General features: G+C 42.1%; 3 protein-coding genes across 5 annotated transcripts; all 3 read right to left on the bottom strand.

Moving 5' to 3' along the window:
- Positions 1-667: 667 nt before the first annotated feature.
- On the bottom strand, positions 668-4,930 carry srsf1b (serine and arginine rich splicing factor 1b). 3 transcript variants are annotated; one of them, XR_013802857.1, is made up of 5 exons: positions 4,454-4,930; positions 2,934-3,172; positions 2,679-2,851; positions 877-2,260; positions 668-773 (listed from the first exon to the last, which is right to left on the bottom strand). XR_013802857.1 is itself a non-coding variant. In XM_079651704.1 (4 exons), the coding sequence occupies exons 1-4, from the start codon at positions 4,645-4,647 to the stop codon at positions 2,063-2,065; spliced, it is 804 nt and encodes a 267-aa protein (XP_079507830.1). In that variant the 5' UTR covers positions 4,648-4,930; the 3' UTR covers positions 668-2,062. The 3 variants fall into 3 exon arrangements, 1 of the variants encoding a protein (XP_079507830.1); XR_013802858.1 differs by having other exon boundaries at positions 668-1,273; positions 1,613-2,260; XM_079651704.1 differs by having other exon boundaries at positions 668-2,260.
- An 824-nt stretch (positions 4,931-5,754) lies between these two features.
- On the bottom strand, positions 5,755-13,444 carry pigs (phosphatidylinositol glycan anchor biosynthesis, class S). The gene is made up of 12 exons (XM_079651703.1): positions 12,992-13,444; positions 11,564-11,703; positions 11,340-11,451; positions 11,172-11,261; positions 10,977-11,068; positions 8,171-8,411; positions 7,926-8,068; positions 7,727-7,841; positions 7,475-7,620; positions 7,033-7,133; positions 6,737-6,947; positions 5,755-6,350 (listed from the first exon to the last, which is right to left on the bottom strand). The coding sequence occupies exons 1-12, from the start codon at positions 13,008-13,010 to the stop codon at positions 6,072-6,074; spliced, it is 1,689 nt and encodes a 562-aa protein (XP_079507829.1). The 5' UTR covers positions 13,011-13,444; the 3' UTR covers positions 5,755-6,071.
- A 3,553-nt stretch (positions 13,445-16,997) lies between these two features.
- Positions 16,998-27,291, bottom strand: aldocb (aldolase C, fructose-bisphosphate, b). Its single transcript, XM_079651173.1, has 9 exons — positions 27,141-27,291; positions 21,524-21,640; positions 20,909-21,120; positions 19,728-19,782; positions 19,478-19,638; positions 19,246-19,329; positions 18,955-19,129; positions 18,231-18,430; positions 16,998-18,137 (listed from the first exon to the last, which is right to left on the bottom strand). Exons 2-9 carry the CDS (start codon positions 21,633-21,635, stop codon positions 18,045-18,047), a joined length of 1,092 nt encoding a protein of 363 aa, XP_079507299.1. The 5' UTR covers positions 21,636-21,640; positions 27,141-27,291; the 3' UTR covers positions 16,998-18,044.
- Positions 27,292-27,599: the final 308 nt, after the last annotated feature.

Genomic DNA, 27,599 nt, shown 5'->3' with positions numbered 1-27,599 from the left:
TTGACATGTACATGGGTACCATAGAGGTGTAGTGTATCTTGTAGACCAGGCCCATTGCAAGTAGCTGTACTCTGTCGTCTACTCTAAGCCATCCTAGGTTGTCAAAGTGGGCAGAGGTGAGGTGGGTTCTAGATGAAAGGTCAAGCAGTAGTCTGACCAGTTTATTTTGTGATGTTTGAAGTTTTATTTTTAGCGCCTTGGAGGTGCTATGGTACCCTAACCCACTTCAAGCAAACATAACCCTACTCCAGTCTTTTGGATGGATATAAAGTCTAATTGCATGTTGTGTTTTTACTGGTTTGGTTTAAGCACACAATGCATTGATAAAATTCTTCACAAAGTAACATTTGAATTGTACTTAAGGTAAATCGTTTCCAAGGACTTCTGCATGTCAATGTTAAGGAAACGGTGTACTCGTGTTTGCTTAAGTTACCGATTGCGTTTCATATTCTGTATATAATATATTTATAAATACATGACCAATGAAGGCTAATCGGGGGATTCAAGACTACACATTTTATCGTGTTGTGCTAATTAATGAAGATGGACAGAAAAGGCACTCTAAAACCATTTCCAGTCTTCAAGGAACTGGTATTAAAATAGAGCAGTGGGCAAATGTTCATTCAGTATTTTGTACAGATGTGCTGAGAAAGAACACCACAAACACTTGTCTTCCGTTATTGAAAGTTTTATTAAAAGAGAATAAAGCTGTAGGATACTGGAGATTTATACTTCAGAAATTCAGAAATCATCATCTGCAGCATAACACTGACCTAAGAAAAAGATACAAACCACATTAAGGTCACATTCCCTTGTCGCGTCCCAGTCCTCCCTCTTCCCTCCCTCCTCCGCTGTTAATGGTCGCCCTCTATTTACCACTCTCCTTAAGCGTGCGGTTCCATCCTGCACCTCCCAGCCCTCCTCCTGGTTTTGAGCTGCGCTCTGCTCTTCTTTTTTTTAAATAATTTGGAAAAAAAAAAAAATCTGAAAAATGAATCACTCGTCAGTGGCGCCAGTAATTGTGTCTTCGAGGTCCCAGCCAAAATGGAAAAAAAAATATTTGTTTTATTTAAAAGCCAATTTGGTTTGAATTTTTCCCTATTTCCAGTTTGATGGGGTTATGTGGACAGGGCCGGGGGTCAGGATCCTCTCCCGGTAAAATGCTCCCATGCTCCTGATCCATGTATCCATCCTGAAGCCTAATCCTAATCCTGATCTGATCCTGAATCCTGATCCGGCTCCGGAATGGGGGGGCAATGAGCCCAGTCCAAACCTTCAGAATACCAGCAGAACCAAAGAGAAGGAGGTAAGTTAGAATCACACCTTCAGAAAATGCCAAGACAGAATGTCAATAAATGCATCTACCAGGGAATTTACTTTGAGAAAAACCCCTCTATTATCAGTCCCAAAAACACTAATATTTACTTTGGAGGCTATGAGTCAGGCAAAAGCAAAAAGCAAAACACAAGCGTTGGATCTCCAAATACAAAGTGGTATACAGAACGTGTTACAACTGAAAACATTCAACAACGGCACTATTGTCAAGTGTGTGTAAAAAACTGAACAGCCTTATAATGCAGATTTCACAGTTGACAAGGCACAGCCATCATACCATTGGTGCCATATTTGACTCCTCCTCCTCCTCCTGTTAATCCTAAAATGAACTGTTTCCTCTGTTCCCATCCTATCCTGTTCCTCTGAACTCTACAGAGAGACACACAATAGGGTCAAAGGACAGTAGTATATGCTTAAAAGAAGTAAAAATATTTCCAAAGGAAACACAACAAAGTGTAATAGGACAAGTAGAAGAAATATCACAGAAACAGGTGAGAGATGGTTAGCAGAAAAAAAATGAAAGGGGGGACAGAAAGACGACAGAGTGAAACAGAGCCGTGTACAAAAAAGAAAACTAAAAAAGAAAACTGCAACAAAAATTGGGGGGATAGGGAACACACGAGAAGACAGTGTATGAGATGATCCGTGAGGAGTATACGGGATTTGTTGTGACTTGAAGATTTCCTCCTGCGGCTCTGGGCACACCATTACTTCAGTTAGGGTGGACCTAGGTGCGGGAGCGGGAACGACGAGGGGAGTGGCGAGGGGAATGGCGAGGGGAGTAACGGGGAGATCCTCTGCTGCGACGGGACCCGCTCTTGCTTCGGCTACGACTGCGGCTACGAGAGCGGCTACGAGAGCGAGAACGACCATAGCTGGGGCTGCGTGGACCGTCCACCTTCACACGGATGTAGGCAGTCTCTCCCTAAACACACACACATAAATAAGCATACTTTAGCATGTGGAAGTTGATACATGAGACTCCGGTAAATGAGATAGGGGGAAAAACCTGCAGTCATAATACATTCTTTGAGTTTGTATCCAAAGCGGCATTTGTACATTTAGTGCATATTAATGAAGTTGCAGAAGTAACACATGAACCAGTGCCTTGATGCATACATTTTAAATCAGCTACACCAATACCCAAATCAGACATCAACTTCAAGACTAACTTGAATAACTTGTGTAGTTCACCATTTTCTTAGCAAAAGATATCAATCTGAAAAATAAGGCAACAATTTGATGACCCGGCCCATACTTACTTTTTACTAAAAAAATAAAAACAATTATAAAATGTAGTCCCGGGACATTTGTACTTTTTATTACCGATAACCTTGACATACCTCATGAGAACGAAACTTGGTGTTATCCAAATGACGGACAGCGTAGCTCATGTCTTCTTTGCGCACAAACTCCACTACCCCGGTGCCATCACGGTACACATCAGCATAACATACATCACCTGCCTCCCGCATGTGATCCTTCAGGTCCTGCCAGCTTCCACTGGTAGGAAGACCTGAAAAGGAAATATGGTTTTAGGTATAGGCAAATACACTTTAGAGATAAACAACCTGCAGAGTGAGGATAACATCACATACCTGACACAAGAACCCTGTACTCCGAGCGTCGGGAAGGAGGACCATGGTTTCGTCTCTGGCCTCCCATAGGTCCACCATCACCTCCACCTCCTCCTCCGCCGCCACCACCACCACCACCACGACCGCCACCACCTCCTCCTCCTCCTCCCCCTCCCCGTCCACTTCTAGGAAACTCAACACGCAGGCGGTAGCCATCGTAGTCATATCCGTCACGTCCGTACACAGCATCCTCAGAATCCCTTTGAAATCCAAAAGTTACCAATCAAACATTTAGATCAGCTTAATAGACGCACAACGTCACCAATCAAGTTAAAAACTGGCCTATACGGATGAAATGCAGAATAAAAACGTTTCTTAATGAACTTTGTACATGTCCTGAGAAAGGAAATCTAAATTTTAAATGCGTTTAACGGATTTCAGTTCAAATGGTTTCAATCCTTTGTTCTATAAACATTAGATAGAGATAATTTCCCCTTAGGGTTTCCTAGAGCCATGACATCACAAGTCTTGTTTGCCATGTTAAATATACTATAATGTGATAGAAGTAAATCAGCTAATGCCTTCAGCCTGGAACAAAAGTAATATACTTAGACTAAATACTTGATTAATTATTCAGATGATAAGGTAATCCATCCATAGTTTGAGCTAAAATTATATTATCAGTGTACAAGTGCTTTAGGAGGTGGTTTATCAGGTTTTAGTTAGCACAGCAAACATCTGTGTAAAAAAGGTTCCTGTGCAAATAACCCAAACTGCACTCAGGCTAGATGCACATTGTGGATCCTTTACACAACTACATGCAGGCTAATTGCAGCAAACACACAATTTCAATTCACCTTAAAGTTCAAAATGCAGGCTCATGAAACACTATACAATTCACCACAATACAATTCCTGTACCTGGAAATATATTTGTAGTTGTTGTATTATTTGTTACCTTAGCGACCCGACTTCGAATAAGCGGTAGAAGATGGATGGATTATTTTCTTGAAAGATTATAATGAGTGGGAGGGCCAAGTCCGACTACATTTGCATCTTATTTCATTACATTACATGTTACTTGTTAGACACTCTTATCCAAAGCGACTTACAGACTAAATACTGTGGCCAATCCCCACAGGGGGGTGAAGTGTCTTGCCCAGGGACACAACGGCATGCTGACTGCAGTGGGGTTCGAACCTGTGCTCCCCTGATCCGAACACCAACGCACTAGGCCACACTTTCGTAACCTTTTATCCCCGGTTACACTTAACATTATATCTAAAACTAAATGCAGTCTAAATACAGCTTTCGATGAGGGCAGACTTAATATTAAAAACTCCTCCCGCTATAATAACCCGTTAAGTCAATAAATAGGCCTACAAAAATACTCTTTCTAAATGTACCAAGTAGTTTTATTTCAGGCTATTCCTTGTGTTTGTTATGACTATGTAGGCCTACCAGCTTAGAAAACACGTTTGGATGCAAGCTAATTGAATGGGGGACATTGCGTAAAAGACGTGGCGGGAGAATGAAGCTCACCTCGCGTCCTCAAACTGCACGAAGGCAAACGGCGGTCCTCCTCTCCGGTTTTTCAGATCGATATCACGAATGGCTCCATATTTGTAAAACAAGTCTTCGACGTCCTTTGACCGTATGTCGGGCGGGAGATTCCCAACGTATATCCGACAGTCGTTGCTCCCTGCAGGTCCTCTAACGATTCCTCCGCCAGACATGTTAGCACAAAGCTAGCTAACAATAACAGTTAGCTAAGGAAGTTAGCAAGAAGGCTAAACGGGACCCCGTGAGCCGAACAAACGATAAAATCACGCTTTAGGGGTAAGCTTGGTAAAATATACTGCCGGTAAATTGCTCGTAAATGAACAAACCTAACGTTACAGCTGAGTTCTGAAGTGTGAATGTGAACAAAATCAAACGAACATGAGCTAAAAGTTGTAAGCCGTGCCTCAACCCTCCTCCAACAAAGCCCTCTTCTTCAGTGGTGAGACGGATTACACTTTAAATGTACGTACACCGCCGCCTGGCGCCCTGGAGGGTCACATCCTGTTTACAAGTCCTTAAAAAAAAAAAAATAACCAAAACAATCTAACCTTAATGTCCATTCAGGAGCTTTTATTACGGAGAATATTTAATAAGTCCCACAGGTACGACTGAACAGTTTGAGGAGCTATTGTTCTCTTCAGTTTATCAAACTACTTCAGAGTTTGGTTCCAATCAGGCATTAGTGAAACTGGGTTGAAAACTGAATGTAAAAACACTTTTTGTAAGTCCCTATCCTCACTTTTGCTGTAACAATGTACATTTCCCCTTCCCCTGTGAGACGAATAAAGGTGTTATGAATGCATTGTAATGTAATGGTTACACTGCCTCAACTTTTCACAATGTGTGATGTTTAATACTGTGCTCATTCAACTACTATGTCCATTCTATTTAACAAATTGAATGTAGTAGGGGATTACAATTCACTGCAATATAATACAAAAATGAATCGATATGATCAAAAACAGCTACCAAATGGATGCATTGAGGATCAATTAAGCCACATTCACGATTGGCCAGAAATCCAGGTATAGTAAACGTGCCCGGAAACTGGCCATGTAAAAAGAAAACATAGTCAGGGATTTAGTTTATGGAGCAAGACAAACCGTTCTAAAATCACCGAAGTACAAGTAAAACCACACAGGTGATATAAAAAGTGAATTGCATTGTACACTCCAGAAGAAGAAAAAAAATATATGAATTGAACAATGCTTAACTTATGTAGTAATGATATAAATTCAGATATTTCCATTTTTTAGATAACAAAAGAGCAACAACATGAGTTACAACTTAAATCTTTATTTGTTAATAACTTAGAATAAAAAGTGGAATTCAAATATAAAAACATGTTCAACAATTCAAGCTTCCCAGTATACAGTGTCACACAAACATGGCAGCCAATCATTAAAATCTTTCACAAAAAACTCAATTCCCCTTCATGAAACAATGAACATCATATATTACGTACTGGTTTTGTACATTCCATACCCCAATTCTGTAAAGTCTTTCTTCATGCAAACCTGTACCTAAATGTGATGTCCCTCGACAAAACGACCACTCGTAACATGTTTTTTCTACACATGTTCATCACAAGTGTTTCTCAGTCCTTCTTGGCTTGTCTCTCTTTGCGTCTCTGTCTAGCATCAGAGATTATTTTGAGCAGTGACAGCAGGATTGGCACACACATGGGCAGGAAGAGAGGTATGTAGATAGCAAACTTCTGGTCGTCAGGAAAGTAGAGGAGGTGGAGCAGCGACGGATCAAAGAATGCCCGCTCTGATGCCAAGATGGCCTCTTTACTGTACTGCAGAGCAAAGCCCAGGTTCCCGGCCTCCAGCTCAGCCACAGCCAGCTGCAGAGACGTGACAGCACTCGACACCTGAGGGACGGCAACAACAATCACAGGTTGGATACAACTCATGCAATAATAGTAAAAAGAAAGGTAGAATTAACAAGCTCTTTTTGAGTCTTGATACAAAATTAGAGATACAAGAATAAGTGAAATTAATAGAAACACACAATCATAAAACACTCAATTAAAGCCAGATTTAATAGATGTTTTTTCGTGTTGGTTTAAAATTATTTATAGTTTCAGGTCCTCTGGAAGTACAGTGATTCAGAGGTCTGGAACCAGGCTGGTCAAACACTATTTTAGGGCTCATATTGTCCGTCCAAGAATTGGGCCCAGCATGTCCAGATAGGTAAACCTACACATATGTAGCCACAAAAAGGCAGCATAAAAATATACTGATTGGTGCAGTTTACCTGTTCAGCAATGTTGTCATTGATAACAATGTTGCCTATCTGGTCCAGGAGCTGTGCCAGTGAGGTGATGGTCGTGGCTGCTGTCGCCACATTTTCCACACTCCGACTCCACATGAGGCGGTCCAGCTCCCAATCAGCTAGACCTGTGCTGCTGCACGGAGCCACCAGGAAGCCAGGCGGAGCGGTAGACGACTGCACACCCAGCAACAGTCTAACAGGACAAGATGGTATTCAGGAAAGTTACCTTGTGTCTACAGGAAAAGCATCATCTGTCATTTTGTAGCCGTTAAAAATACCTCAGCTGTGCAAGGAAGACTCCCATGACTTTAGCCATGTCGATGTTGATGTCAACAGGGAACACAGCCTCTGGTCCGTAGAAACTGTTAACATTATAAACCTATGAAAACATAGATGAGAGGTTTTGTTTAATCAGTAAGATAAGATTTATTTATCAAGAAGGAAATTGTTGTGCCGGAGTCGCAAAAATACAATACACACAGCAGCATAATAATAAAACTGTACACTAACAGTGCAGTAAAAAGAGCAATAAAATATCTACAGGAAACATAGATGGTCACATAATTAATGTTAATATTAATAGTATTTAGTGGTGCAAAAAACGTAGTGGCAGATCCATAATTTCACGTTATTATTGCCCATCAAACTAATTAAATAAGCTATAACCATTCACAGGATTAATACTACTGTCACCTAGTTTTGCCCCTTAGATTACCTTACCATAATTCCACCCCAACGTGGAGAGTGAAACGCGTTAGAAGGCACTTTCTGTTTCTGGCGGTCTTGAATGTAAAGGGGGGAATGCTGGGCATCCGGGGCGTACAGAAGAAAATTCAACACCGGGTTGGAAGATGCAGCATTTGAGCCTTATTATATAAAATAAAAAAACAGTTATATATTGTATTAATACACCACATTTCTTTTTTTGGCAAACATTTGAAAAATCACTTAGTGTGTGTGTATTTCATTTACCCAGTCTGGCCTCCACAGGGTTGATGACATGAGCCAGGCTGTCAGAGTTGAGTGTGTAGGCGTTGCGGCTGCTGTCAAATCTTGGGTTGACACCGAGCATGGCATAGTATAATGTCTGTAAAAGACAAATATGTTTATGAACATACAGTAGCTGAGCAGTGTGTCATTGTGCACATTCACACACTTGCCCAAGAAGTACCTGAGAGTCAATGCTAAAATTGGCCACAGGGGCCAGTTTTGTGAGCAGAGGTTGGATGTAGGTCTGCACGGCCCCCTCTATGTCCCAGTGTAGCCGGTGTGACTTTGGGTCTGGGTTCAACAGACTGAAGGTTATCTCATAACCTAAAGATGAAATTGAGACCAGTGTTTAGGTAATTGAGTTATAAACTGACTGGAAAAATACATAGTTGGTTCACTTTATGGCTGTGCTTAACCAACACCAACCTGGGCTGGATTTAAAGGCCCTCATGCTGTCAGCGATGCTCTCTTTGTTGCCAGGGCTGAGACGGACTCTGCCGCTGAGGGCCGCGGTGATGTCCGTGTGGCTAAAAGACATCACCTTCAGCACCTGCCTGATCCGTGGCTCCAGGTGAGCCAGCAATTGCTCTATCGTCCTTCCCACTTTCATCTGGGCACCGTTACGCAGCAGGGCTGTCCGTCTCTGACCAATATACACGTCCACATCCTGAGAGGCATGGGGGTACAGATTGTGTGGGTATTTTAGTTTATATTCTACTAATCCAGAGGGACAAAAAGGATTCATAAATATGTGAAAACTGCTGCAAAAACTCTCCTCTCGACTCTCTCATCCTCTCTGGACTTTCTCTGTCCTCTCACATCGCGGCCGGCTCGTCAGTCCCCTCCTGCTCCCTGGCTAAATGACGCACTGCGTGCTAATAGAACCATCCTTCGGGCAGCAGAGCGGAAATGGTGGAAATCCAAACACCATGACGACCTCCTAACCTATCAGGCTCTCCTCTCCTCTTTCTCTGCTTCCATCTCTCAGGCAAAAAGCACTTTCTTTCAAGATAAGATCCAATCTTCCTATTCCAATCCCAAAAAACTGTTTTCTATCTTCTCCACCCTCTTGGACCCCCCCAAAGCACCTCCCCCCTCCTCCCTTCTGTCAAGCGACTTTGTTAACCACTTTGAAAAAAAGGTTGATGATATTCGCTCTTCTTTTTCTGACTCACCTTTACTCACCGCTGGGTCACCAGACCCTCCCTTCACCCACACACTGACCTCCTTCTCCCCTCTCTCTCCAAGTGAGGTTCTTACCCTCGTTACCTCTGCCCGTCCTACCACCTGTTCTCTGGACCCTATCCCCTCAAACCTCCTTCAGACTATCGCTCCTGATATTCTACCATTTCTCACCCATTTCATCAACACTTCTCTAACTTCTGGTCACTTTCCAAACAGTCTCAAGGAGGCAAGAGTAAACCCTCTCCTTAAGAAACCCACTCTCAATCCGTCTGATGTTATAAACTACAGGCCCGTCTCTCTCCTCCCGTTCCTGTCTAAAACACTTGAACGCGCTGTCTTTAAACAACTCTCCTGTTATCTCCATCAGAACAACCTTCTGGATCCGCACCAGTCTGGTTTCAAGGCAGGTCACTCAACAGAAACTGCTCTCCTTGCTGTCTCTGATGAACTGCACACTGCTAAAGCAGCCTCCCTCTCCTCTGTCATCATCCTTCTGGACCTGTCTGCTGCATTCGACACGGTGAACCATCGGATCCTCCTTCGCACTGTCCAAGAACTTGGAGTTTCAGGCACTGCACTTTCCCTCCTCACCTCATACCTCAACGACCGCACCTACAGGGTTACTTGGAGAGGGTCCGAGTCCGACCCCTGTCAATTAACTACAGGGGTCCCTCAGGGCTCGGTTCTTGGTCCCCTCCTCTTCTCCCTGTACACAAACTCGCTCGGGTCTGTCATTAGCCCGCATGGTTTTTCATACCACTGCTACGCTGACGACACCCAACTAATTCTGTCCTTTCCCCGCTCAGAGACCCAGGTCGTCGCACGCATCTCTGCTTGCCTAGCAGACATCTCTCGGTGGATGTCTGCTCATCACCTCAAGCTCAACCTTGACAAGACTGAACTGCTCTTCCTTCCGGGAAAAGATTGTCCCACTCTTGACCTAACAATCAACATCGGCACCTCTGTTGTTTCCCCGACTCAGACTGCAAGGAATCTGGGTGTGGTCCTAGATAAAAAACTGTCCTTCACTGCAAACATCGCTGCTACAACCCGCTGCTGCAGATACACGCTTTACAACATCAGGAGGATACGTCCCCAGCTGACCCAGACATCAGCGCAGATTCTGGTCCAGGCTCTCGTCATCTCACGCCTAGACTACTGCAACTTCCTCCTGGCTGGTCTACCTGCATGTGCCATCCGACCTCTGCAGCTCATCCAGAATGCAGCGGCTCGTCTGGTCTTCAACCTTCCCAAATTCTCCCACACCACACCGCTCCTCCGCTCCCTTCACTGGCTTCCAGTAACTGCTAGAATCCACTTCAAGACACTGGTACTTGCGTACCATGCTGCGAATGGATCTGGCCCTTCCTACATCCAGGACATGGTTAAACCGTACACCCCAGCACGTGCACTCCGCTCTGCATCAGCCAAACAGCTCGCTGCACCCGCACTGCGAGGGGGACCCAAGTTCCCGTCAGCAAAAACACGTGGGTTTGCTATCCTGGCTCCAAAATGGTGGAATGAGCTCCCCATTGTAATCAGGACAGCAGATAGCTTACACATCTTCCGACGCAAACTGAAAACTCATCTCTTTAGACTCCACTTCGAGCGATAGAATTACTAACAAAGCACTTATATACTAATAAAGGGCTGGCTTTCTAAATGCCAGTTGAGTAGCACTTGAAATGTTTGGCTCTATGAAACCTGATGTACTTATATGATTCTGTTTTCTTAAAGGTTGTATCTTCCTGGTCGAATGCACTTATTGTAAGTCGCTTTGGATAAAAGCGTCAGCTAAATGCAATGTAATGTAATGTAATGAAAAGCTGTACAGTAGGTACTGTATTTAGGAGTTAGACTCTAAGCAGCAATGGCTAGATGATAGATTAAAAAAGGCTACTTGACTACACAGTGATTCATCACCTCAGAAAAGCTTATTTCACTTTTTATCAAAGCATAAAACTACACATAGATTTTAATTAAACACACACACAGATAAAAACTAAGGAATTACATTAAATGTAAATGTAAAAGATGTGAGTTAAACCTCAGGCAGCAGTGAAGATGATTCTGGGATCACATACACAACCAAAGAGCCACACGGGCTCTCACTGAGGGTGTGCAGAGAAAGATCTGCCTCTAAAGAAGAAGAACAAATGAGACAGAGAAATTACAACCTGTGCTATCACACTGAGATACCAACTATCTGTCAGCTAGGTTTGAAAGGCAGGCAGCTTCTCACCTGCAGCAGAGGGCTGCTTCAGTGCATCCTCCTCCATGATGTTAGCTGTGCGGTACTTTGTCTCATACCTGTACCGCAAAGCTGTGTCCTCTGTAAACAGAAGACAATAAGTGCTTTAGAGTCTTCTTATTTTTAACCACAAGATCACAGCCAGCATTGATGACTCACCATCCACTGTGTGTTCTTCATCCTGTGTCTTTGTCAGCGGGACCTTCTTCTGCTGCTCAGGCGTCACCGTTCCACGTGCAAACACAACCTCCACATCAGCACTCAACTGTAGCTATAATAAAAAAAGAAACACAGACAAAGATTGTAAAAAGGTACTCATGTATTACACATGCAAGATAATATGGCTAACAAGACGGAAGACATAGCAAGAAGCGTGATCAAACCTGCAGATTGGCCAACTCATTTATCTGACTGACAGGCAACCAGGCACGGTACGTTTCAGTTGTTCTCCACCACAGAGGGACTCCCACGATGATGACCACCGCTGCTATGGACAGAGAGGCCAGCTGGCCACGCCTACGCTCTGAAAGAAATACATGAACATTAAGCCAAATAACCTTTACGGTATTACTGTTTATATAAAGACATACATGCAGATATTTATAAACTGTCAGATAGTTTATATTGTTTATACTGTGGATGTATCCTTGTATTATCTCTGGTTGTGTACAGTTAGAGCCACTGTGGGCAATATTGCAAATCAATTCAAAATACTGTTTCATGGCAATGATGGATTTCCACATATTTTTTGCATCAATGTGACACATATCTTGATTTGTCTATAGATTAACCAAGGACAGAGATTCCTGTCATATTTTACACATTTCCAGTCTATAAAAATGAGTTTTTGGTATTGTGTCTGTTATGGAAATCTTAGACCTAGTCAATACTGTGGAGATATAGCCTACAATTAGAATGATCAATCAATAAGCTGGTGAAACAAACAGAGTCCTCTTTCTGGTTCTTTATTCGAAGCGCCTCGAAGGCACAGGTCTCACAGAGTATAGGATAGTCTGCAGGAGTGTGCGCAATAGTCACAGAATAGCAAAGCTTATATAAAAGATAGGGCGGCCAGACAGTTTTTGTGTAGCTAGGCGGAACGCCTCAGAAATCTGCTTTCACACGGATGTCTCATATTGTTATTAAACACCTGTGTCCTTGAGCTGTAGAAAGTATAACGGTTATCAGAATATGGAAGTTCAAACTTTGTGTGAAGAGTAGTTTCAACATAGTCTGCCAAATCAGCTCTGTGGCCTTGAAGCGCTTCAGAATAATAACCCTCATTAGAGTATGCAGAGAAAACAGCATATATCAGGAAATGGTACAGTAGTGTTAGAAAATGCTTTTAGAAGCATTAGGTTTTACCATATAAGGTAACATAAGAAATTGCCACTACATGTCCCTCTCATGTATAATAAGAAGCAAACATGTACATTGTAAGGGAGAACATGAAGGGGGCAACACAGAGTTAATGGTTTCAAGACCTGGTTAGTTTTAAATAGGAAACAATAGGAAATATATTAAGGGGAAACGCAAGACTCGAATATTGTAAATCATTCGGACCTATAACGTTAATAATGAATTAAGACATATTAGGAAGGGCAGCATTGCTTCAGCTACTGGTGCGTCTAGCTAAGCTAGCTGTTAGCTTTAGAAGGGCTTTACATGGAGAACAAAGTCTGTACAAGGGTCCCTTTAACTGCTAAATACGTGTTAAATATACCCTAACAAAGTGCTGTAAACTGATGTTAATGCTGCCTTTGAGTATGAAATAAATAACCCAAACAGCATTCAGTGTTTAAGCTACTCACCCACTTCCGTGGTAGCCATGTCTGTCTATGAAGTGAGAAGGTTGCGTTTGTTATGAAACGCGCCCAGTCAAACGTCATGTGACCAACATTGAGAACTAGACGGGCGGGTTATGTGTTAGTCGTGAACCAGATACCCGTTTACAATTTCCTTAAATGTAACCAAATATTGGAATATAGTTATTTGTATGTCTTCCCAAGACGCCGATAAGGTAGTAGGATGGTTTAAGACACAATGAGGATCAGTAACCGTCGGCGCCCCAACGGTGAAGATATTAAACACACAAAACATAGTGTCAGAAGTTGGCAACAGCGCCTCTTGCGGGGTAGTGGTATTTCGCTCCTGGATTTTATCCGGCGGAAGTGACGCAATCGTGGATGAGAATGATGAGAATTCGGCCACTTTTGCAGCAACGGACTGCACATATGGTAGTAAAAGTAGATACATTTAATTTAATTTTGCATGGGCTCTTCGCGACTCTGGAGTCCTGCAGGAATCCGGAGGACAGCGAACAGGAGTGAGGGAGCCCACTTCTAAAAAATCTCCCCTTTAAAAAAAAATAAACCTCGTACTGTTTGTGTCACTCAGTGGCTTTCTGAGTATCCCATCTGTGCATTTATTCTTGTGAGATGTCTTTTTTTTTTTTTATATTGGTAATAGCCTGCTGTCCCCCAAAGCTATGAATTCTCGAAATATTATGTTTATGTGCAGAAATTATTTATTCATGCCTTATATATATACTGTCTATGATGATGTCTATGAATTCATGCTCGTCTCTTGTCCTGGGTGACAGGTTACGTCACTTCCGCCTAAAACCCGCATTATCTATTTTTTGCAAAAAAATTGTTTTTTTAGCAAAAACAAAACATTTAACCTCACAAGCGCACTCAACTGTTTAACTTTGATTAAACTTCTATAGAACTAAAATAAAGATCATTACAGTCGAACATTTCTTCAAAAATAACGGAGATAAAAGAACAGAGTAACAGAACATATACAAAGTAGCTATAGGGAGATGAACCTTTATTAATCCCAAAGGGGAAACTCTGTTTGATTAATACACCGTACCAGTAGAAACACATGCATAGGAACGCAGATATGCACAAACACATGCATTTTTAGAGGTGCCAGTTGCAAGTGAGCAGTTCAGTGCCTTCCTCAGAGCCCAGGACGTGAACAAGTCCCTACAGACTGAGTTACTGTCACTACTGTATTGAGATGAAACCAATTTGTTAAATCAAATATTACTCTACTACATGTAACTAGTTACTCCCCAATCATGTGTGTCTTCTCAAACACTGCCTGAAACTCATCCCAAGGGAGATGGAACAATACAGAGAGGTAACAATAAGCCTCATCAACTGAATTTACCTTTCTTTTCTTCAGAGTAATGTACCATTTAGGAACTGGATTAAGTCCCTCCCTCTCCGGTGGACCTCGGAAAATGTATGTATTGAAGTCAATGGCGAGAATAATTATCTTTCGATCCCGTTTGAATTGTGCCACGATCACACATATGATGTTTGTCAATTTAAAAGATAATTTTGCATGTTACATTTGCCGTAAACTGTGAAGTAACACTTTTTTTGTTTGTGGGAAACCGCTCAATGAACTACATCTCTGGTCTTGCACAACACACGTCACCAAGATGGCCGTCACTGCCGTCTTGCCAAAAAACCAAGGTGATGGAAGTGAAATGTTTTGTAATGCACGAGTCAACACGTTCCATGTTCTCTTGAGAAATCTGATGTACAAATTCATCTGCCGATTGAAAGTTTCTCATAACTCTGTCATTATGCTGCTTTCAAATCCGTGTCTCAGTGCTGCACGATACCAGTCACCTCTGCGGAAATATTGGAATAACTGCCTTTTTAAAAATGTATATGAGTGTTGTATGTATTTTTAAAAAATGGACCAAGAGTCTCTTTAAATAAAGCTGATGATGTAGATTTGGTGATCTTAACATTCAGCCTAGAGAATGAACATAGCCTCTCTGTTTCGCAGCAACAGGATATTTATTTGCTTTTAGCTGACTCAGGACACACACACACACACACATGATGCCTGCTGAAGGTTGTTCCCTCGATATGCTCACAAAGTCAGTTTTTCTTCGATCTTCTCATCTTCTCATCTGAAACTCCAACATAGCTCCACATCTGCATAACGAAGGGTGTAACATGTCTCATTTATAAGTACTGAACTAGAAGTCATAACAACGGCCCTTTCTCTCCCAGTCTCCGTAACGTGTGGGCTCCGGACCTCGAGGGCCCCCTTTCTCCTTGGTGACAGGGTTCACATCATCAGGGAACTTCTGCAGAGCAGCCCTGCTCTCCTCCTCGGGGCTGTCCAGGCGTCCCTGCGGGGTTTTAGCTTTCTTCAGCGGCTGCTTGTCCTTTACCGATCCGCTGGCCGCACGGGAACATCCTGTGAGAACACACACAGGAGTCCTTGCTGGAGCGCAGAGCCGCAAGAGAGACAGCATGGCGGCGGACGGGGACTCTCTTCTGCTCGGACACTTACACAACGGTGATGTTCGGAGGTATACGATCTAGCACCCCCTCTTGCGTATGAGGTGGCTCAAAGGTTTCCCGAAACGTCTTCTTCTTCTCGTTTTTAATGGCGGATCGCAAACAGCTTTTAGTTGCATACCGCCACCTACTGTACATGAGTGTGTGTATCATCATGTCATTCCATCACTCAACTCATGGACGTATCCAGGTCCGCCCCTCCCTACAGGCAGATCACGCAGACTGCGTCGGGCCTCACCTCGCGTCATCTTGCGGAGGGAGCCTCAACTGAGCGGCGCTTCTAGCTATGTGCTTATGCGGAGCAATTAGGCGCGGCACAGTTTCGCCGCTGCAAGGCTCCACTAGCGCCCCCGCCTCCATCCCTTAATTACTGCTTTTCCTTCTCCTTTTCCAAGTTGAACTGGTAATGTTATTTACTTTTGTAATGCACTTTTTGCTAATTTATCAGCACACTGTCCCTTTTACCCCCTCATGAGCAGGCACCCAGCAGAACTGATACCGCCTCTGTGCAGTCTTAACAAGCTATGGTTAAGAGTATATTTTCTCTGACAGTTGTTGACTGTACGCTTTTTAATATGGATAATTAATCTGTGCATATCACCACCCTATCTGTTCTGACCTCTTCAACCCACTGTAATCCTATTATTAGTGCCAGCATTTCTGCTTTGTACACTGATCGATCTGACGCTCGTTTTGAGATCGATATTTTAAAGTCTGGGATATATATACCAACTCCAACACACTTCCTTGTTCTTAGAACCATCTGTGTATATTTTGAGGTAATTGTGATTATTATTGCTGAGGTGCATACTTTCCCGAAACTTTGTTTTCTTCCAATAATTTGACTCTCCATAGATACAAGGTCACAAAAATACTAACTTAAACCACATACATTTTGAGGCTATTTTTGTTTGATTTATTGGTCTGCATCACATTGAGCATTGTTTTGCTTATTTTGTCCACTTTGTCTCACAAGTGTAGGAGCAATGCTCCTTACAATCCAATCAAATACAAATAACGAACCAGATATGTTTGAAAGGTTAGATTTCTGAACAGCTTTGTATTAGTGTATGTAAATGCAAAATGCATGATTTAGGAGGTTAACAGGTAACTAGACTGCTCCCTGGCACCCTCTTCAGTCTACAATGCATGTGTGCACACCTATCTGTGTACTGTGTGTAAAACTGTTTTTACAAAATATATTAACCAGAGTGAAGACAAATAATAAAGGTTTATCTTCTTCTAATGAATGAATGAAACACAATATGAAACTATTTCACTAAAATACCCTACTTTTATTTAAATAAACAATCTAAATATTTCTTTCAAAACTATCTGTAAATAAAATGGCTGCACAATGCATTTGGATACACATTACGTATCCAGATACTCAGGCAAGCAGAATAAAAATGCATCCACAGATAATTCATTTGTTATTTGTGGACACCATAAGAATAGCAGTAATAAATTCTGGCAACGCTTTGCTATTTTTTTAAGTTTTATTTTTCTCCACTATTCAACACACCAAGTGCTTCAAGAACAATATTAACATCACAAACATCACAGTAACCCAACACAGCAGTGACTGTTTCCCCCGCTGCCAACCACACGTATTGGTCCACATAATCTCCGCAGTAACCATCTCATCTTGCCGTGGGGCTGACAGGGGGAAATCAGTGGGGGGGAAGGGGAAGTAGAGATGACACAATCATCACATAATATTGACGCCTTCACACAACTGAATACATTGATTAATTCATGTAATTAAAAGATAATGTTATACTGAGAATAGACACACAAGATGTTTCTCTAATTAGTAGTAAGTAGAAGCGTGAGAACAGAAAGATTAGGATGAATCCTGGCGAGGGTCTACTGACCGCTGCTGGAGCTACGGCTTTCTCAACGAACAACAAACACTTTGCACTTTTAGACAGTCACGCCAACTCAATCTTTAAAAGCCGACGTCTTCACACTGTTTGTCTCGTCCTCTCGGGCCTTAACGGATGTACTGAAGCCACTAGTGATCGCTTGATCCCACTGTCACGAAGGATGTTAGTATAGCGCTTAAGGGATGAGCTAGTACTGCATTTTGACAGAAGCGAAACACCGACACAGACGTTTCCAAGCTTGGGAGTGGCTTGAGATTTACCATGTGGGGGAGAAAGGGAGACGGCACCAGGTGTGGAGACAGGAAGAAGAGGCATGAGTTGAATACTGACCGATTATCTTGATCTATTGTTCACATTTTACCTCTGACTTCTGATCAGATATGACATTAATTTTCAGTCACAACATTGTCTCAAAGCAGTTTTGATTTGTTTGGTTGAATAGAAAAAGAAACAAGCCTGTTCCCTTTAGTATGTTAGTTTCACATTATGTTTTTAAATACACATAACTAATCATGTAATCTTTAACAACTCTAAAGTACAGTAGACAGCACAGGCCTGTGATTTATGGAGGAGTGAGGGGAAATAGCAGAGCAGATATAAGACTATAACTATACGCCACAGTTGAATGTGGTGGGTGTTTAGTAGGCGTGATTTTCCACGTAGAGGGATTTTCCTGCGGCGGTACCACTTCCAGAAGACTGGTACTTGCCGAGAGCGGCCAGACTGTTAGCCTGAATAAGAGACAAAAAGAATATATTAACAATCTTGCACGAAGAAACTTTATTTCATTCTAATATTCTGCAAAGATGTGTCTGATGTCTGACCTCGGCGCGCTTGATGAACTCCTCGGTGGCGGCCTTCTCTTTGCTCAGCTCTCCTCTCCATGCGTTCAGCGCGGAGGCCTGCAGGGCGCGGCCGTACGAGAAGGTCAGAGCCCAGGGCTTGGTGAGGGGACAGTTGTTGATGGCATTAAGGTTGATGCTGGCATCTTCCTCGGACTGGCCACCTGACAAGAATGTCACTCCTAAGAAAATACAGAAACAAGCAAATATACACGTTATCTTTTCAAATCTGGCTTCATACAATGTTTTATTCTTTTAACCATGACATAAGAATAAAACTGTAGGAGCCATGAATGTCAGAGTGGGGATTTCTGTTGTATCATTTCATAAGGGGTTTTTCAGAAATATTGTACCATAAAATAAATTATTATAGTTATACAATACATAATGGATACTATAGCAGCAAGTGTAATTACAGTATATATTTAATATACATATTTTCATCATTCTCATAATTTCTCATTCAGATTTGACCAAGAATTAAAACATGCACACATCTCTTAAATACTGTATCTACAGATCCCAGACAATTTATTCCATTAACGCTTTCCCTGATTTATGTTATTTTAATGAATTAATTTTCATTTCCAATTCAATTTACCGTTTTATATTTGTTTGAAGCACTTTTTAACATTGCTAAGAAGATAACGTTTATTCACATTAAATATTTTTTACTTTAATTTCCTAAATCGACCTGGTCTCTGACCTGTGACTGCAGGGGGCACGGTGCGGCGCAGGGCGGTGACGGTTGCCATGGCGATTTCCTCGTGGCTGACCTTGGTGGGGCAGGAGTGTCCGGGTGTCACCATGTTGGGTTTCAGCAGGGTCCCCTCCAGGTACACATGGTGGTCTGACAGAGCCTTGTACACTGCAGCCAGGACCTGAGCAGCGGCAGAGAGACGAGATGTTGGTCAAAGGACTGTGAGAGAATTGTTACGAACGTGTGGGGACATCTTTACGGGTCGTATTCACTGTTTTATAAAGTCACTCAATTCACCTTCTCACTGACGTACTGGCAGCGCTTCAGGTCATGTTCTCCGTCAGGAAGGATCTCGGGCTCCACAATAGGAACAATGCCATTCTACAAGACATTCAAAAGTATAAAGTTAGGCCAAACTCTCATATTCTTTAGATACACTAACAATTGGTTTGAATGGCCAATAGGGTCCTCAAATACCACATTTGATCGCAAATAATATTTTTAAAAGCCTGACTAATCTCACACCGACCTGCTGGCAGATGCTGGCATATCGTGCCAGAACATTGGCGTTCTCCATGATGGCCAGCTCGGAGGGTGTGTTCTCGCTGATCTTCAGCACGCTGCGCCATTTAGCGAAGTCTGCACCGTCCTTCTTGTACTGCGCACAGCGCTCGGAGAGCCCATCCAGACCTGCAGCGCAACACATGCACAGAACCATCGTCAGGAACCAAGGCGGGTTCTACTGTTTCTGAGAGAGTGTGTTTTTTTATTTATCCTACCCTGTGTGGTGGTCTCTCCATCTGTTCCAGCGAGGGGCACGACACCTTTGTCCACCTGCAGGCACATTTATTTATATGTCACATTTAAGTCTAATTTATCAAATAATTCTAAATTATTAACACATAGCTAGCACAAAAGAAACAATAGAAAAACTAAAAAAGGGTCCAGAGAACAGAAATTGTAACAGGGTAACTGCAAAAAGGAAGCAATACAAAATGTTATATAATGTTTTAGATGTGATGTCACACTAATAATTAAATAAACAATTTCATATCACCAATCTTTGCTTTATATTTAATGTAGAGATTCTGATGCAAAATCCTATGAATTTCACTCTCAAATAAAACCAACTTCCCTGAATGTATGTTTTGAACATTCCCAGTTTCTCCTCACAAGCTGACCTACTGTTATGTGTGGGTCTGTTTGTGTCCAAACAAACTGAAAACAAATGTGTGTGTATTGTAACTAGGGTTGCAAAGGGGCGGAACATTTCCGGAAATGTTCCATGGGAAGTTAAGCTGGGGAATTTTGGAAATATTCGATGCAAAATTAAACAAAAACATAGCATTAACAGATTTTTTTTTTTTTTTTTTAATTTGAAAGTAGAACAGAACAAGGTTTAATTATTTTATTGAACAATTATTTGTTTCATTGACGAACGAAAACAGGAATGTGGAGTTAAATATTACTCATCTGTGCATGTGATGGAGGAATGCACAGTGCCTGTATGTGTGGTCTCAATAGCCATGCAGTAAGCAGTGTGCTATGGCATCTGTTTGTTTTAGTCAAGATTATGCTAAAATATACTTTCCCCAACTATATTTAAGTTCCCTATGAAGAGCCAACCTTCAATTTAGAACATTCCCAGTTTATTCCCATGGAAAGTTTCCATCTTTGAAAATTCCCAGAATTTTGCAACCCTAATTGTAACAGACTTTTAGTAACTTTTTTAGCTTTAACAGCCAACACATGTGTGTTTTTGCCTGCTCAACTGAACTATTAGACTGTAATATAACATAACCGATATGGCTTTGGGGACAATCAGAGGAAAAGCTAACATCAAACAAATAAGGCCCAAGTGATTATATTTTAGGAGACAGAGATGAAACACACTATTTCTAGACTCAAGGGATCTATTCTGGAGGCTTTAAATGTCACTCCTACAGTGAGCAGTGTGTACCTTGATGCCGACAACAATGCCACGGTCCTTGATGAGCTTGGAGAAGTTAGTGCCGTCGTCTGTGTTCTGGTAAAGGGTTTCATGGAAGAAGATGACCCCTCCGATACAGCTGTCCATGCGCTGGTCGGCTGTGAAGAGCAGCTGGCGGTAGCGACGCCTGTTCTCCTCTGTGTTCTCAACCCCAATGGGGTTCAAACGTTTCCCCATGCTGCCTGTGTAGTCAACACAAAGCTGCTCAGTCAAGACTCCAATCAGAACAGACTTAATGACAGCATCTATCCATCTATCTATCTATCATATTGTCAAAGTGAAAGTCAACTTTACTGTCAATCTTTCAGTTTGTGTGTAGAGACAAACCATTTCCCACAATCCCGAATACACAAATATGTATATCCTATACACAAACAGACAGATTTATACATATGCACACATTAAGACATAAATAAAAGCACAACAATCAATATATACAAAATAACAGTCACTTCAATATCTTTGGGAAATGTACAAAGATATTGAAATGACTGTTATTTTGTATATATTGATATTGCTACTTTAGCATTTAGAACTTATAGGAAAGATATCAATGATGTTATAACTTTGTACACAAGTGCATACCGGTGGATTCATCGGCTGCGAGGATGCCCTTTCCTGGGGCTGTAATCCTCTCAGCGATTTCCTGCAGCTCTTTCTTCTGCTCAGTAGTCAGTGCGGGATACTGGTGAGTCATGGTTGCTGAAAGAGAAAAGAAAGCCCTGAAGAGGTCAGATTGTTCAACACCGTCGACCTGGATGACAGCCAAGCAGTGGCCCCATTTTCTATTGTGTCACACAACATGGCTACCTCGCTGCATAGCTACGCTGTTCTCATATAGGGCAGGAGGATGCTGGAAAGGGACACAAATCCTACAAGATGGCGCGTTGAGTCATTAAAGCCAAGGACCCAGCGTGTGCATTCAAGTGACAAATCAAATGACGTGAGCAGAACATGTTTTTCATGAGAAAACATAGAGCTGGATATAAATAGACAGAAATGCATTCACCATCTGGAGGTGAAGAATTCCTCTTTAATATGTTAGCTGGCCTTACTGGTGGCTGCAGCAGTGCTGTCACGATGGGCTAATGTGAACGTACACCCCTCGTGTAAACCAGATCATTTTGTTCCCTATTCCCTTCTTCACTCTGCCGTAAATAAGCCGTTGCGTAAGCCCTCCCCTCCCCACCCCACCCCATGCACATAGAGGGAGCGATTATGTAACCCTGCTCCTATACACTCTGCTGCCAGTCCTCATTATGGCCTGGATGCTGCACGGCTCGTTCCTCTCTCTCCTCAGCAACACTCTGTCTTCTCCTTTTGTCAACTAATCTCTCTTTTTCCCGTTGCACGTCTTTTATTACCATGATTAATACATGACTTGGTTACATTCAAACCCCCTGCTGTGCTCACTGCGGCATGCTGATGCTTTCTGAGACAAAGGGACATCCACTGGGCAAGATGGAACAGGCATGGTATTTGTAAAATCCAACTTTCAACCATTCCCTAAAATGCATCACTCCCACTAATGGGTACGGTGCCATGGAACAAGCTGTGACTTCTCCCTCTGGTGTCTGCACCGTTTGGCAAGCCACTCCCAGCTCACGGCGTCACTGATTGTAGATCTGCTCGACGTCAAGTACAGCGCCATATGATATCAGATTAAAAAAAAGAAAAGATTGTGGGTGGGGATACTCCTTTGGTTACAAATACCACCAAGGATAAATAATAGACAAACAGTGCTTTAATTACCACCTTACAGAACACATATCTGAGAACTTGATTACCCAATATAAAAACACATCAATGGCAGCAAGTAACATCAAACACCCTGATAGGAGGGTTTTGCAAAGCTAAACAATGAACTGATCGCTGGATTGTCAACCGAGGCTATTTTTCAGTAGTGGGACATTCCCAAATCCTCGTGTTAATCCTCAGCTTACAGCTATGAGATAACATCCTTTAGAGAGCACACAGGCCTCTCAATGAAAACAGTGTGCAGTTACCAAACAAATGTCCGGCGTGGCTCACTGCTAATAGTTAAATTCTACACGCAGGTGAAATTGAAGAGGCCAGGCCCGCAGTGGATAATTTGTGCCCTGAGGGAAACCGTTAGATGTAGTTAGACTATAAAAGTCACACAGATTTCTCCAGTGGAGGAAAGGAGAGTATTTACACTGTTTAAAGGCCAAGCCAAGGAGAAAAGCATGACGTGTGGGACTTCAGATTGCTTGTGTTAGCCAGACAAAACTCATGCTCAGCAAATAGCGGCTATCTTTTGTGAAGCTCTGCATGCTTCGACAATACATGAACACTGACATTACATCCAGTGTGGTTGGGTTTCTGCTGAGGAAACATTGCATTGGAAAGGGGATGTGAAATATCCACGTTATGCAAGTTGAACGCAAAAGGAACGTTACCAACTGTGCTTCGAAATAAGAAGCTAAAAAAGGACAAGGACGTTGTAAATGTTTTCAATTACACATTGTTTATCCTGCTTGAGAAGACGACCTTGAAGGACAAAGCCCTGCTGTGTGCATGTGACCGGCCTCTGATATACGATCAGCCCGAAGCAGGTGTGGTGGCAACACACCTTTCAACACTATTACATTATATAAATTACACCTTTCTGCCTCGGAAGACATTCTGCCATTTGGGGGGAAATCAATCCAATGAATAAATATCCATAAAGATGACTCTACATGGCAGCCATTTTAACAATTAAAAAAAACATGACATCCATTTGACAAAACCGTTAAATGCCAGGTTTTGTTGATAGTCACAGCGCAGAATAAGAGCAACAGTTCCTCTTTTGACTCAAACAACCTGAAGCTCTATCTGCAGCAGGCTCTACCACTGCAACTAAAAGGGGATAATCCAATTAAATCAAATCAAGTTTGGTCCTTTAATGAAACTGGTGATCTTGTGGTGCTTAATTTGGTCAGTTATTTACCACGCAATACACTTTAATTTCAGATGGTAATGAAACAGAAGCTTTATTGCCTCATTCAAAAACACGAACAATTGAGGAGGCATTTAAAATCCTGTATGTCCTTGTACTTTATTACAATATGCTCCATGCTTGAGACACCGAAGCTTTGACAAAATGGAGGAACACTAACTGTTAGGATGTATTGATTTAATGCCAGCATCGATTGACTGATGCAGTGTTGGCTGACAGAATATAATGAGTTTAGTCCTTAAGGCCCTGACACACCGAGCCGATTTCGGCCGTCGATAGATGTCTGGCCGTCGATGAGCGTCCTGTCATCCTACTCAGATTGGTGTGTCCCGCACCGGCGTGTCTTTTCGGCCGTGCCGACAAAAGAAATCACTCTGATTGGCTGTTCAGCTTATTGAATCAGAGCATGAGAAGCAAAACGGAAGTGAAGAAGGCACACACAGACGGCTATTATTTTTCATTTTCCAGTACCGCACTAAACATGTTTTCGTTATGTCGTTATGTGAAACAGTCTGATGGACGAGAGTGAAAATGGAACGCACGCCATTTGTTGTTTGTATAATATCACGCAGTCTGTCTTCCGGTTGCCTCTTTGAATGACGAATACACACTACCGCCACCTGCTGGTAAGGAGAGTTATTGCCACTCACGCATGTGCAGTGCGTACGTGCTACTTGGCCGTCGGCTGAAGTCTTTGCGGTGTGTTCCAGTGCGACTGTTGGCCAAGACGCAGGAGACGTGAGGCAACACAACAATCGGGTCCGTCGGGACGTGTTCTTTGGTGTCAGTTTGGTGTGTCTGGGCCTTTAGTCTCCTGCGGTGTTTTATAGTGAAGCCACCCCAACTGTCCTATGAATAAACTACATCTTTACTAACAGCACAAGAAATTCTTCATTTTGAAAGAATATAATATTAGTATTATTGAGCTTCAGGGGTAATGTGATATTAATAATCACACGAGATAAGTAAGCAGTGCGTACCACCTCGGTTAACCAAGTGATAACACGAGTTGTTATGATGCAAGTTTCAAAACCTTAAACATTTGTCAACTATTTGTCCCTTAACATAACATAATCAATGTTAGTTTCCGCTTGCTCAAGCAGCACAAACACTGATGTCTAGTATAAGAATTGTCTTCCGATCAGTAACAAATGCACCCAGCTGCATAGATGTCACACTGACATGATTTAAAGTAGCAGCCTTGTGATGATAATGTGACACTTCCACAGTCAACAAGGTTTATCTTTCAGATAGTGACGTACGTTGAGCAGAGGTTACCCTCTGGGGAAGGACATCACTGCATGAAAACTACAGCTTTAATAATGGCTTCACTGTAAAAAACAGTATATACACTGGAAAAGTGATTTGCAATCCTTTCCATTCAAATGTTAACAATTGAGATGTGTGTAAAAGATGACAGGATTATTATTAAGCTGTTTCTCGCTCACGTCTGTGATATTCATTCTAGCCTGTTGCACAGTGGTCGGCCTCAAGAAGACAAGCATGATTTCTGCACTGCGACATGAAGACACAACAGCCGACTCCCTCTCCTGTGGCGTCGTGCAGAACCCCCCAGAGCTGCATGTCGAAGAACATACTAATAACCTTCAGTTGAATGCACATTCATAGGAACCAGGTTTAACATGGTGTTACATACAGGTTTAACTAGAACCCCATTTTTAGCCGACATATCTGTTGCTTCCATCTACTTTAAGCTCTTCACCTTAGAAAAGCCAGAAAGATTCAATTGTACTAAAAAAGCCAGTCATCCTTTTCTGTAGAATGGATGCTGCAGGGGCCCACTAACCAACCCAGGATGCATGAGAGAACACAAAAACCTACATTTTAAACACTTCCTATAATCTATAGCATTCACTGCAACAGGTTGTTTTTTTAAGAATAGCTGCAAACATAAAACTACACGATATGTTTTAATCATTCATCCACAGTTTATAAAGCCTGAGGACAGGGTCTGGCACATTTAACAGTTCTTATTATAGTAATAGATAGATTTGAATAAGGAAATAATCGAATGTTTGAAGATACAAATGGGATATAGTTCTGGTTGCTAGGTTATGTTGCCTAGCCTGTATCATTATCACCACCATTTTCTTCTCTCAATTGCAAGTTGAATGCAGACGAGTGCTGATTTTTGTCACCAGAGGAGCTGCAGGCTCTTGTGTTTGGGGTGTTTCTTCCCTCAGGCCTCGATCCAGCTGAGCTAGAAGAGCCACTGTTTCTCATGCACAATAAAGCCTGTGGCAGACGTCAAGGTTACACGCATCGCAGGGCAGAAAAAGATTGACATTGGGGGATATGTGCATATTATAGTAGGAGTCACTCTGAAACCTGGTACACAAAACCATTTTTATTTTTCCAAATAGCTTATTATTGTTAAAATACAGCCTGCCAAATGTGAATATTTAAGGATTTTTTAAGCCATCTTTGGGAAGTAAGCGTTATTTGCAGCTCTAATACACTAATTATTTACTTTATTATTGGTTAGAATGCAGATTTTAAACATCACATATGAATGGCAAAAAAAATATCAGAAAAAAGAGAAAAATGTCCTTCATATTATCCCATCACACAATGCCACATATTCACTGTGCAACTATAAGCTCATATACTAAAAGTGATATTAACTTGTTTAAAATATGTGACGTTATCCTTATAAAACAAGGTCTGATGGTTCAAAAGCATTACTAGGGAAAGCTAAATATAGTATTTTAAATGGAATTTATGATTGTATTTAATCTATCAATGACATATTTCGGCCTACTCTTCCTCATTCCGCCCCGCCTCCTCCACATCACAGGGTGCCTACGTGCTCAGGAACAGATACACACCACACAGCTGCCATCCGGAACAAAATCACTATTTACTCCGATATTTTACATAAAGATGATTTACACAGAGCAGACGCAACAGGCTGGGTCTCAGTTCATCCTTGAAGGTCATCGTTGTTTCGCCCTTCCTGTTGCGTATTTCGACGATGGGCGGAAATACCAGACTTTGAATACCATTTTCGACAAGAAAGGAAACTATAATGGCGTTCTTTAAAAAAAATACGACTCCATTGTCAGGTACTTATCATTCATTTGTGGCTAACTAGCTAGGAAGAACAAGTTCGCTTAAGGCTGTAAAGCAGCATCACACCCCCATCATGGTTATTGTAACCTATACATGATCACTAACAGATGAAGTATGTCCTATAGATTGAACCAGGAGTATTCTTACCTGCTGATGGCTGTCTGGACAGAGATCAGGAGAGTTGGAGGATGCAGAGTGTCTCGGTTTCTGCTGCAGCGCAACGTGACCCTTTAATCCTGGAGCCGTGGGCGGGGCTTACATCATTGCGTCACGTGATGGGGCGACGCCAAATAGCTTGTGCGCATGCACCGAGCATCATTGCTCAGAGAAAGGTTGCAGCATGATTCTGCAACTTTGTGGAAAACCTCTGGAACACATTTATAATCTACAGCTTTGTGTCTCTATCAGAAGCTCCTTATATGTTTTCAACCTTCTACACCACATAGGATCCCAACGATAACCCTCCAAGACGTAGTTATTTTTAATTTGTAAATTCAACCTGTATATTTTCGACTTTGTTGTTTATTTCTTGTCTTTTCATTTGTATTGTATAATGCCATGTCTTTTTATGCTGCTGAAACACAAACATTTTTTCTAAATTGGGAT

Source organism: Notothenia rossii, assembly GCF_949606895.1.
Source record: "Notothenia rossii genome assembly, chromosome: 9".
NCBI classification, from domain to species: Eukaryota; Metazoa; Chordata; class Actinopteri; order Perciformes; family Nototheniidae; genus Notothenia; species Notothenia rossii.
The sequence above is the reverse complement of the archived record's forward strand: the minus strand, read 5'-3'. Positions and strand labels throughout refer to the sequence as shown.

Excerpts from the sequence above, each read along its gene's own strand:
- srsf1b (XM_079651704.1), bottom strand. The coding sequence starts at position 4,647 with ATGTCTGGCGGAGGAATCGTTAGAGGACCTGCAGGGAGCAACGACTGT. Across the intron at positions 3,173-4,453 it reads GTGCAGTTTGAGGACGCGAG|GGATTCTGAGGATGCTGTGT; the intron begins GTGAGCTTCATT and ends TGGATTTCAAAG. Across the intron at positions 2,261-2,678 it reads CCAAGTTTCGTTCTCATGAG|GGAGAGACTGCCTACATCCG; the intron begins GTATGTCAAGGT and ends GTGTGTGTTTAG.
- pigs (XM_079651703.1), bottom strand. Across the intron at positions 8,069-8,170 it reads GGCCTTTAAATCCAGCCCAG|GTTATGAGATAACCTTCAGT; the intron begins GTTGGTGTTGGT and ends TTTCATCTTTAG. Across the intron at positions 7,134-7,474 it reads CACGTTGGGGTGGAATTATG|GTTTATAATGTTAACAGTTT; the intron begins GTAAGGTAATCT and ends ATGTTTTCATAG.
- aldocb (XM_079651173.1), bottom strand. The coding sequence starts at position 21,635 with ATGACTCACCAGTATCCCGCACTGACTACTGAGCAGAAGAAAGAGCTG. Across the intron at positions 18,431-18,954 it reads CGTGCCCCCTGCAGTCACAG|GAGTGACATTCTTGTCAGGT; the intron begins GTCAGAGACCAG and ends GTATTTTCTTAG. Across the intron at positions 18,138-18,230 it reads AGTTCATCAAGCGCGCCGAG|GCTAACAGTCTGGCCGCTCT; the intron begins GTCAGACATCAG and ends TCTCTTATTCAG.